The sequence below is a fragment of the Pleurodeles waltl genome, chromosome 7, assembly GCF_031143425.1.
Source record: "Pleurodeles waltl isolate 20211129_DDA chromosome 7, aPleWal1.hap1.20221129, whole genome shotgun sequence".
NCBI lineage: Eukaryota > Metazoa > Chordata > Amphibia > Caudata > Salamandridae > Pleurodeles > Pleurodeles waltl.
Window position 1 is genome coordinate 1,508,274,641 of NC_090446.1, and position 12,192 is coordinate 1,508,286,832.

At 47.1% G+C, this 12,192-nt stretch overlaps 1 protein-coding gene across 1 annotated transcript in view; it reads left to right on the forward strand.

Moving 5' to 3' along the window:
• The first annotated feature begins 228 nt into the window (after positions 1-228).
• LOC138247450 (phospholipase A2 inhibitor and Ly6/PLAUR domain-containing protein-like) overlaps positions 229-12,192 on the forward strand; it is an 87,921-nt gene continuing 75,957 nt past the window's right edge. The window contains exon 1 of the mRNA XM_069202076.1: positions 229-347. Within this exon, the coding sequence (XP_069058177.1) occupies positions 290-347 (58 nt within the window). The 5' untranslated portion in view covers positions 229-289. The remainder of the gene's footprint in view (positions 348-12,192) is intronic.

The window sequence follows — 12,192 nt, forward strand, 5'->3', positions numbered from 1 at the left end:
CAGGATTGAAAAAAGGAATAATTTGAAGTTTTCTTGCATGTTAAATTATTATACTAAACTGTACAGCTTTTGAACTAATTGTTCTAGATGACTGTAAAAGGGACAATCAGACTGGATGTGGTCCTGCCAATGAAAGGGGCTGTTGTGTGGCCTTACATATAATGGGGACAGAGATTGGCCTGGAGTGGCATCTCAGATTAACAGAAATGTTCTCTCTTTCCTTCCAGGCGATGCCCTCTCCTGTGTGAATTGCTTCAGTTCTGCGGCCTCCAACTGCACGGGTTCTTCAATGACCTGTGGGAGCAGATCTGATGCTTGTGTTTCCAAATACACTGAGACAACAGCAGGTAAGCTGAGGCGAGTGAAAAGAGGGCTCCCTGCCAATACATCTGTCAGCCTTTCCTCAGAGGGTAAATATTAAATAACCATAGAGATGGACCCTAGGCAGTTCTCAGCCACTATTGATCGTCCCAGTGGTTGCCCCATTGGTGTCTTGGATCAGGAGGGCAACATTGAACCTTAGCCTGGCCTGCTGAGCCACTCTGGCCAGTCCTTCAGTCCGCTATGGGCGACAGTCTAAGAGGCTGTTTTCAGAGCTGGATGGGAATCAGTGGTCCAATCACCATTAGCTCCATTCTAGCAGCAGCCCCATCCCAGTGCCTGCAGCTGCTGAAGGCTTACAGGCTTCTCTGGTCAAAGTAGCACAAGTTTACAGGGAGTTTGATATCGTGGGAGGGCTTGGAAAATGGCGCGTCAGCACATGTGTGGGTGCATAGAGGGTTCTCTCCTTCTGCAGCCAGATCAGCAGTTGCATCTTGGAGCTGTCATGAATAGGAAGCTCCGAGTGCTTGAAACCATAGTACTAAGCACTGTGGGGCAGATTTATGAAAAGTGGTGCAGCACCTAGTGCAGCATCATTTTTCTTGTACCCCTTAGCACCCTATAACGCCACCATGTGATGGCCAAATTTAAAATACGATGCACCATGGTGGTAGTCAGGGTTACTAGTGTAATCATTTTTTATGCTATTCCGGCACTTTGCAGGATTAGAGTAAAACATGATGATAGATAATAGAGTATAAAAACCACCCAGAGGCCCATTAAAAACAATGGGTGCCTCCTTTTAACGCCTGCTAAGAGCAGGCGTTAAAAATGCTGATAAAAATAACACAAAGAAGTCTCTCAGATTTCTTTGTGCCATTTTTTCAGCCCCTCTAGTGCCGGAACGCCTCCTTGCATAAATTATGCCTGATGCAGGCAATTTCTGATGCAAGGGGTTATAAAGTGGCGCAATGCAACCATTGCGCCGCTTTGTAAATATGGTGTGGCGTTTTTGGCCTTCCAACGCCACATTAGCATTAAAAAAATGACACTAATGTGGCATTGGAATGGCACTAGGCCCTCTTAAATCTGGGCCTGTATCAAATACAGCCCAGTGTCAGTGAGAAGGATGGTGAGGAGATGTATGAAGCAAGGGCTGGGAGTTGTGGTTCTTGGCACCTCGAAATGCCTTTTACTTCAAACAGGGCTTAGCATACCAGAGGAATTCACCTTTCTAAACCTGCTGGTGTTTGATTCTGTCATGGCAGTTTTTGCACATTTTTCGTACTGACCTGAAGAAATACATTGATTTTGGGTGCTGTGGTGGACCCTCAAAGTACTGGAATATTTCAGTTCTTCCCTTTCATAACTGCTTGCAACCTTTATGGATTTCAGCCAACACATGAAGAAGTAGTGCTTTAAAATGCATGAGTGCATTCTCTCTTACTTTCTGTAGAGGGAACCTATTCCCTCGTTTTCCTTTCCGGGCAGGATTGCTCCCTGAGTTCACTCACATATGTTGGGCTGGTCAGAACATTTCCTCAAGGGCAGTTTTCGGGTTCACAATCCTGCCCATCCTGGCAGCCATGAAAGGCCTGTGCTGGGCCCAGGCAGTGGCGTAGCGTGGGGGGTGCAGGGGGGGGCGGCCGCACCGGGCGCAACATCTGGGGGGGGCGCGCTCGCACTCGCGAGTGCTAAAATCCACGGGTTAGGGGGCGCAAATTACTTGCCTTGCCCCGGGTGCTGACAACCCACGCTACGCCACTGGGCCCAGGTGCCCACCTCTCACAGTCCTTTTGCTATATTCTGTCACCTGCAATCCCATGTCTTGTGTACTGAGCTGTGATGTCTCTGCCTGGGCTTGAAAAGATGCCGGAGGGAGTTCCAGAGAGTGAGGAGCCTGTTGATGGGCTCAGAAGGATCTATCGCTTTTCATGTTCCACTGACACAAATCTGGCCATTTGACATAATAAGCTCTGGGCAAATATATATATTCAAGTAGCATGAGCCACTCTCAGGAACCGGTTCCTGGTTTCCTTTGGCAGCATCACGGTGCAGTTTTAAGAAACACTCTCTAAATTAACCCTGCAGGTGTGATTTTGCAATGTTGGTCCACGTTTGATGTTTGCATTGAAAATAATTGTGTTGGTAATTATAATTCATTTTAATTCGGTGTTGCTATTGTAATGCACTCTTCGAAATAGATTGCACCTAGCAGGGAGTATTATTTCTTGTAAATGGTATTCAGTGTAAATAAAAACAAGCATTTGTATTGTAATAGTTCTCGCATGTTCTCGATTTAGAGCTACTGGCATTATAAATTCATAACCGGTATTTTCTTGCCACATTAATTGGTCAACCCTGCCCAATAATTTCGTCTTTTCCTGCCATATAATTCCAGTGGCTCAACATTTAACTAAAGCACTTCCATTTACCTTCTTCCTCTATCTTAAAACATATACAATTATCATAATAACCATTATCAGAAATAAACTTTTGGCAGTAGAATGTTCAGGTTTAATTGTGTAGATTAAGGGGGTACGTTCTAAGTAAGTTTGTTAAATCCAGTATGCCACGGATATTAACATAGCGTGCTCTGCCTCACGCTTAACTTAGTGTTAAAAAAAAGTGTGTTGTGATTTTCTGAATTAGCAGTGTGTTGTGGTTTCCTGGATGCCTTTATCTGATGAAATAAACATACTTAGTGTGCATTTGTTCCTTTAAATACTGAATCATACTCGATTTGTTTTCACAGAATTTAACATACAGTGTCATACTATATACATGTAATACAAGTATTTCCTAACGTCGATTTTATTGCAATAATTCCGATTTTCAAATAACACTAAACACGACATGTTATTATTCTGTGTAAAATGAGGGCAAGGAGTAGATACGGACTAGTGGATGAAACGCAGGCTGTTGAGGAAGGGCAACCTGGGCTCAAAAGCTGACTGGCTCGCTTGAGTAAATTGTGTGATCGTGTGTGTATGAACCAGCGAGCATCCCAGATGTTTGGATTTCCTCGCTTACAATGTTTTCATATAGCGGATCGGTTGTAACAAACACTAACAGCAAAGAACGTGTCATGGGCTAGGCTTTCAAGTTGCCCCATTCTGTTTTCAACTGAATTGTGCAATGTTTTTGACATGCATATTCTGATTCGCGTCTACTAAGAACTAACGGATACAAGTCCTGTCTGCAATTCGTAGGTGAAATGTCATCAAGTCCCATTGTAATTGACGATTGCACTAAGAATGCGTATTTTATCATATAAAGCCATCCAGGAAACCACAGCACCCGTTAATTAAGGAAACCGCAACACGCTTGTTTTTTTAATACTAAATTAAGCGTGAGGCAGATCACTCTATGTTAGTATCCGTGGCATACTGGATTTAACAAACTTACTTAGAACGTATCCCCCTTAATCTACACAATTAACTAAACCTGACGTTTACAGTTTCGCATAACAGTTGTAACAAAATATTGTGACACACATATGATTTATCAACTGTGTACAAGGGTCGGGGATTTGACACAAATTTTTTGCCGACCGCTATTTCAATGTGAGCAGAGATAAAAGAGAGGTGTTTTCACCTATGTGAGGTTAGGTTCTCCAATTCTCTCTCTCTCTAGTTGCTGTACTAGTTATGGATTTGTTCTTCCTTTTCTCTCTCTCTCGCTGTCCTGCGGCTTTTCATTTGTTTGTCCCTAATGTCTTTTTAACTAAGTCTGCCAATGCACAACTATCCTTTTGCAGCTCTTCTTTCAGTGTGACAACACCCGATAACCGGCAACATCCTACTTCATACGCACTAGTTTGTTTAAGACGTCGCAAGTCTTACTATGTAAATGCTGCAAATACACGATAAATTTTCAAAACTTTACTTTCACGCTTTCTCACTGTGCATGTGAGACCCATGCAGTGATGCTGAAACAAAGTTTTTTTTTTTTTTTTAATTAATGATACTCCAAAGAAACATATATCTGTGGAACTTGGAGTTCAGGGGACTAAGAAAGTTCTCTATCTCCCAGACAGAAACACTGAATAAACTGCATTTTCGACGGCAGGAGACAAGGCATAACAAGTTCGACGAGCAGATGAAAAAGGAAACAAAACAGACAGCAGCAAAGAAAAGAGACGGCCTCGTCATGATGTAAATTACGTCATCGCGCATGACATGCGGCGGCCATTTTGAATTGGGAGAATATACTTAAAATATTGTAACATTAGCGATTTTCCCTACGCATCAGCAGTGCGTAAGGAAATTGATTGTCTTTGCACAGGGGAGGCAGGGGGCAGAATTAGGCGCCCTCATAAAACAGCCTCTAACATTTGACCTCAGTCTTTAAATGCACAGCACATGTAACCAGAGAAGAACATGATTTAGAGCCCTGTTAGCAAAAACAGACTGGAGCCACTGGAAACATCCAGCACTCTGGTCAAATGCTATTAGCCTCAGAAAAAATAGTCCCTAAGGACATGCCACATTGGCACAAGTGGAAGGGTAAAAGTACTAGGGCCATGCTCCAGGGGAGTGTACAACTGTGGAAAATGTGGGACAAAGAGCAAGGATTGACCACTAACAAGCAAGGATTTTTTAAGGACACTGAAACAAACCAATGAAAAAGCAGAGAGCCCACAAAGAAGTATAGAAGTATATACTAAAGTATATACAAGAGGTCTTGAATGCTCAACCTAAAAAAATACGCTATTTCTAGAAGGGCGTGGAAGAGTATTTATACCTAAACCAAACTATTTAAGATTGAAAAACATTGAATTTCAATGACATCCACAAAGGTTATGCCGATTCAATGTTTGGAAGGGAAGCTTACAACATGCCTCATCCAGACACCGATCCATTATCCGGCATCCACTCCCACTCCCAATTTAGGCATCTGAAAAACGTTTGTGACTCTTAAAACGGAAGTGGTACATCTGAAAAAACATTTTACAGTCAGAAACAGAGAATCAAAGCCTTTGTGACCATAGCAATGCTTAGTGCATCTGGTCCATATTTATTTATGCCCAATGCATGCCATTTGTTTTGCTTTTGAGTTTGTTTTGTTTGCCAATCACACTGGTTAATCAACAACTTGATTAGAGAGGAGGTTACTCTTAACTCGTGAGTGATGCTCTAGTTTACTTCTCTGACTCTGCAAAGGGAGTGGGGCAGAGATGTTGGAAATTATTCTGTTAGGCACCTCATATGCCTGTGATATGATTTCATGTGCACCTTAAAATTACTTTTGGCTTTTGCCATAGTGTGTCAGATGGTTTTGAGAAGTGCTCTGTTGAGAGAACCAGATATTTAGCTTCAACGCCACACATACTGTCCCCATTTTAAAAACATGCTCAAACAATGGTGGGACTGGCATATAGGACTGGCCGATAGATCAGAGTGTGGGACAGTTGTTTAGGTTTGTGGGCCTGTTTTATGATCTTGTTGGCTAGTTTTTACTATTGATTTTATTGAAATTAATAAAAAATATTGCCTTTAGAAAGCACTAATGCATGCAGACCTTGCAAAACTCCAGTGTAAAGTGTCTTTAAAGGTTTAAAATTGCCCTCATTTGGTGCCCGGGCCTATTTTCTGCCCCAGTCCGACCCTGGCCCATATCCCTAGGTTCATATTTGTAGCAAGCACTGCAGTTACTCAAACAGTTTGGGGCTCTTTATGAACCTCTGACGGGAAGATTGCTGCCATAGAGGCTTCCTCACCGCTGGCCCCATTATGAGTTTCCCACTAGGTCAGTGGGTGGAAACCTGAGTTTCCTCCCGCTGGCCTAGCGGGAAACAGCCAACAGCAGTGTCTCCAGTTTGTAATCAAGCCGGCAGCAATGCTGTAGAGCGCAGGGTGCACCAGCACCCTTGTAATGTTCACTGTCTTCAAAGCAGACAGTGAACATTGCAATGTTGCTGGCCAGGGGGGCCCCTGCACTGCCCATGCCAAGAAACCGCTGGTGGAGAAGGGGGTCTTCTTGTGCTTGCAGTGCTGCCCTGGTGGATTAGGACCACTGCTACCTCCAGACCTCTGGGATCTCCATTCCTGGCAGTGCTGGGAGTTCCCTGGTGGCCCGACTGCCAGGGTTGTGATGCAGTGCTCGGACCTCCACATTGGTGGTGGTCAGACCGCCATCTGCAAGTCTGGTGGTTTCATAATGAGGCCCTTTGTGTTTGAACACTTATAATGCAGGGTGAAATCAGTAGTGTAGGAAGCTGGCCTGGTGTGTGGTGAGCACCTATGGTGTTATCACCTTATACCAGGTTCAGGCATCCCCTATTAGTGAAGTGTAGGCAGTGTCTAAGAAGCCAGGACTCTCTAGAGGTAGCTGCGGATAAGCAGGCAAGACTTATCAAGGAGACATGCAAAGCTTATGCTATACTACTACAGTCACATAGCACTTACACACATGAAGGAACCACACAGTGTTACAAAAATAAAGGCACTTTATTACAGTAACACAAACACTAAAATCCTGGATAGTCAATACTCCAATAGGAGGTAAGTAACCACACTATTATATAGACATTAGCAGTCAGAAATTGGCATATGAAGTAATAGAAAACAGTGAAACAACAATAAGCAATGCAGACCCTGGGGGGTGAACAAACCATATACTAAGTAAGTGGAATGCGAGAGGCAGACCCCCACCCAAGGAAGTGGAATCTGTAGAGGGGAGCTGGAGGAAATAGGAACCCCAAAAGTACCAGGGTTCCCCTCAGCGACCAGGAGAAGAGAGGTAATTACCTGTTTTTTCCCAAACCCACAGAAGAACTTTGGAAGAGGACTGTGCAAGGCCCAGACAAGATTGCAAGGCGCAAAAGGTGGATCCCGACAGAAGAGGACCTGCAAAGCAAAGGAGCCAAGTCCAGTTCAAGATGGAGTGTCTTGTTGGGGCAGAAGCCTCCACCCACCGTTCTGGAGATGCAGGACCTTGTTGATGGTAGAGACAAGGAGTCAGCTCTGTAGCACTGGAGCAGGAGAGGAGACCTAGAAGTGATGAAGGTGGTGTCCCATGACGGAAGAAGAGTTGCACTCAGTCAGTGTTGTTGGAAAACCACCAACAATCCCTGGCAAAGGCAAAAGTTGCAGATGAAGATTTGCAGAGCTGCCGGTGACCAGGCAAGGTCCATGGTGACTCAACCCACAGAGGGGAGTCCTGGGTGACCCTCAGCAGTGAGAAGAGCCAGAAGATGAGGATGCACCCCCATAGATGACTCACAGGCAGCAGGCGCAGGAGTCACAGTGAGGCCCACCCAGTACACCTGGAGAGGAGTCCCACGTATCTGGAGCAGTAGACAGGGAAGAGTGCTGGAGGCTGAGGCTACATGGAGCCTGAAGATCCCGTGGAAGAGTTGCGGTGCACAGGGGTACTGTCCTGCAAGGACAGGCAAGGGCTCACCATCTCTCAAGTTGGACAGCTGGTAGAGAGGACAAAGGGAACAACTCCAGAGCACCACCTGTGATGCAGGATCCAAACTGTTCAGGAGGAGAGAGGATCCATGCCGCCATCATCATTGTAGTTGGTGCCTGCGGATGCAGGGGAGTAACTCCTTCACTCCAAGGGAGATTCCGTCTTGCTTCTTGTGCAGGCTGAAGACTTGCCACCCTCAGAGGGTTCACAGCCAGTGAAGTGCTGCAGTTGCTGAAAGGAGCCGGAGAAACAATGTTGCAAGCTGAGTTGTCGCTGGAGTTGCAGGTTGTTGGTTCCTGGAGGGTCCAGTTGCAGTCCCGGTAGCCAGAAGATGAAGTAAACAATGCAGAGAAGTCCTACTGGAATATTGCATGTCGAATTTGAGGACCCATCTAAGATGGAGACCCTTAATGGCCCAGGAAGGGGGATTGGTCTCCTAGCAGGGCGACAACCTGGCAGGAGGGGGCACTGACGTCACCTGCCTGATCTGGCCACTCATATGCTCCCAGGGGCCTCTGCCAACCTTGGATTCAAGATGGCAGAATCAAGTGGCCACTTGGAGGAGCTCTGGGCACCACCCCTGGGGTGGTGATGGACAGGGGAGTGGTCAGTCCCCTTTCAATTGTCCAGTTCCGTGCCGAAGCAGGGACCGGGGGTCCCTGGACTGGTGCAAACTGGTTTATGCAAGGAGGGCACCAAATGTGCCCTTCAAAGCATAACAGTGGCTTGGGGAGGCTAGCCCTCCCAAGCCATGTAAAGCTGTTTCCACAGGGAGATGGTGTTGCCTCCCACTCCTAAAGAAAATCCTTTGTTCTGCCTTCCTGGGCTTGAGCTGGTCAAACAGCAGGAGGGCAGAAACCCGTCTGTAGGATGGCAGCAGCGTGGGCTGCCTGGAAAACCCTGCAAACCAGTAGGAGCAAAGCTGTGGGTCCTCTAAGGAGCCCCCAGAGTGCATGGACTCATACAACCAATACTGGCAACTATATTGGGGTATGATTCCGACATGTTTGATAACAAACATGCCCAGGTTCGGAGTTATCCATATGTAGCTGGACACAGGTAGTGGTCTGTGTCCAGTACATGGGTAAAATAGGTTCCCTGCACTTACGAAGTCCAGGGAGTTGAAGGTGGAGTTCGTAGGGGCACCCAAGCTCATGCAGGGGTGACCTCACACACAGGTACCTGCACCCTTCCTTCTGGGCTAGGAGGGCCTGCCATAAGGGTGACTTACAGTGACCTGGTGCAGTGACTTGTTGTGAAAGGGTACATGCATCTTTTCATGAAGGCTGCAGTGGTAGGTCTGCAGACACATTTTGCATGGGCTCCATTGGGTCGGACAATACATTCTGCAGACCCATGGGGCACTGCTGGTGCCCCAGTGCCATGGGCACCTACGTACCATATAACAGGGACATACATGAGGACACCAGTATGCCAATTGTAGGTTGTACTAAGTCAGGAACAACCAAATTTAGAGGGAGAGAGCACAGTCACTGTGGTCCTGTTAGCAGGATCCCAGTGAACACAGTCAAAACGCACTGACAGCAGGCAAAAAGTGGAGGTAACCATGGCAAAAAGAGGGTACTCTCTGTAGGAGGCTGGCCTGGCTTATAGTGGGTACCTGATGAGACTTACACCTTGTGCCAGGTGCAGTTATCCCTTATTAGTAGATTAGTAGTGTTCTAGCAGCTTAGGCTGATAGAGGTAGCTATAGCAGAGCAGCTTAGGCTGAACTAGGAGACATGCAAAGCTCCTACTATACCACGTATATCATATAGCACTATATTATAGGAATCACAATACCCAGAGTTACTAAAAATAAAGTTACTTTATTTTAGTGACAATATGCCAAAAGTATCTCAGGGGATATACTCCCTTAGGAGGTAAGTAATATACACAAAATATACACACAAACCAAAATCAGGTAAGTACACAGTTAGAAAAGTAGTGCAAACACTGTAGAATACAATAGGATGCAATAGGAGACAATAGGCCTAGGGGCAACACAAACCATATACTCCAAAAGTGGAATGCAAAACCACGAATGGACCCCAGGCCTAGTGTAGTGTGTAGAGGGTCGCTGGGAGTGTAAGAAAACACTAAGAGTGTCCAAGATACCCCACCCCAAGACCCTGAAAAGTAGGAGTAAAGTTACCCTACTACCCCAGAAAGACAGTAAAGTCGAGATAGGGGATTCTGCAAAGGCAACAACTGACTGAAAAGCACTGAAGACGGATTCCTGTACCTGAGGACCTGCAAAGGAAGGGGACCAAGTCCAAGAGTCACACAAGTGTCCGGGGGTGGGGAGGGGCAGGAGCCCACTAAACCCCGGATGAAGGTGTAAAAGGGCTGCCTCCGGGTGGAAGAAGCTGAAGATTCTGCACCAACGGAAGGTGCCAGGAACTTCTCCTTTGGTTAGAAGATGTCCCACGGCATGCTGGAGGATGCAGAGTTATTTCCACGCAGAAAGACAGCAAACAAGCCTTGCTAGCTGCAAGAGTCACAGTTGGAGATAATGGGTGCTGCCCGGGCCCAGGAAGGACCAGGAGGTCGCCCCTTGGAGGGGGAGACAGAGGGGGAACTCAGCAACAGAGAGAGCCTATGCAGAAGCAGGCAGCATCCGCAGAAGCACTTAAACAGGCATTCATGAAATCTGAGCACGGCGGTTGTCTCAACACAACAAAAGAGGGTCCCATGAAGTCGGTGGTCAACTCAGCGAGTTGAGCAATGCAGGACCGAGTGCTGGGGACCTGGACTGTGTTGTGCACGAAGGATTCCTTGCAAAAGTGCACAGAAGCCCTAGCAGCTGCAGATCATGCAGTACATAGGATAACTGTCTCGCGGTGGGAGGCAAGGACTCACCTCCACCAAATTTGGACAGAAGGACCACTGGACTGTCGGGGTCACTTGGGTCCAGCTTCTTTGTTCCAGGGACCACGCTCGTCAAGATGAGAGGGGACCCAGAGGACCGGTGATGCAGAAGTTTGGTGCTTGCGGTAGCAGGGGGAAGATTCGGTCGACCCACGGGAGATTTCTTCTTGGCTTCCAGTGCAGGCTGAAGGCAGACAGCTCTCAGAACATGCACCACCAGGAAACAGTCGAGAAAGCCGTCAGGATTAGGCGCTACAATGTTGCTGGTAGTTTTCTTGTTACTTTGTTGCTGTTTTGCAGGCGTCCTGGAGCAGTCAGCGGTCGATCCTTGGCAGAAGTCGAAGAGGGAGATGCAGAGGAACTCAGGTGACTCTTGCATTCGTTATTTGAAGAGAAACCCACAGGAGAGACCCCAAATAGTCCTCAGAGGAGGATAGGCTACCTAACCAGGTAAGAGCCTATCAGGAGGGGTCTCTGATGTCGCCTGCTGGCACTGGCCACTCAGAGATCTCCATTGTGCCCTCACACCTCTGCATTCAAGACGGCAGAGGTCTGGGACACACTGGAGGAGCTCTGGGCACCACCCCTGGGGTGGTGATGGACAGGGGATTGTCCAGTTTCACGCCAGAGCAGTGGCTGGGGATCCCTGAACTGGTGTAGACTGGCTTATGCAAGGAGGGCACCATCTGTGCCCTTCAAAGCATTTCCAGTGGCTGGGGGAGGCTACTCCTCCCGAACCCTTAACACCTATTTCCAAAGGGAGAGGGTGTAACACCCTCTCTCAGAGGAAATCCTTTGTTCTGCCTTCCTGGGACTTGGCTGCCCAGGCCCCAGGAGGGCAGAAACCTGTCGGAGGGTTGGCAGCAGCGGTAGCTGCAGTGAAAACCCCAGAGAGCTAGTTTGGCAGTACACAGGGTCCATGCTGGAGCCCCGGAGATGCATGGGATTGGCACCCCAATACCATATTTGGCATGGGGGGACAATACCATGATCTTAGACATGTTACATGGCCATATTCGAAGTGACCATTGTGAAGCTACATATAGGTATTGACATATACATAGTGCACGCGTGTAATGGTGTCCCCGCACTCACAAAGTCTGGGGAAATTGCCCTGAACAATGTGGGGGCACCTTGGCTCGTGACAGTGTGCCCTCACACTTAGTAACTTGGCACCCAACCTTCACCAGGTGAAGGTTGGACATATAGGTGACTTATAAGTTACTTAAGTGCAGTGGTAAATGGCTGTGAAATAACGTGGACGTTATTTCACGCAGGCTGCAGTTGCAGGCATGTGTACGAATTGTCTGAGCTCCCTATGGGTGGCAAAAGAAATGCTGAAGCACATAGGGATCTCCTGGAACCCCAATACCCTGGGTACCTCAGTACCATATACTTGGGAATTATATGGGTGTTCCAGTGTGCCAATTAGAATTGGTAAAAATAGTCACTAGCCTGCAGTGACAAGTTAAAGGACAGAGAGAGCATAAGCACTGAGGTTCTGGTTAGCAGAGCCTCAGTGACACAGTTAGGCACCACACAGGGAACACATATAGGCCACAAACTATGAGCACTGGGGTC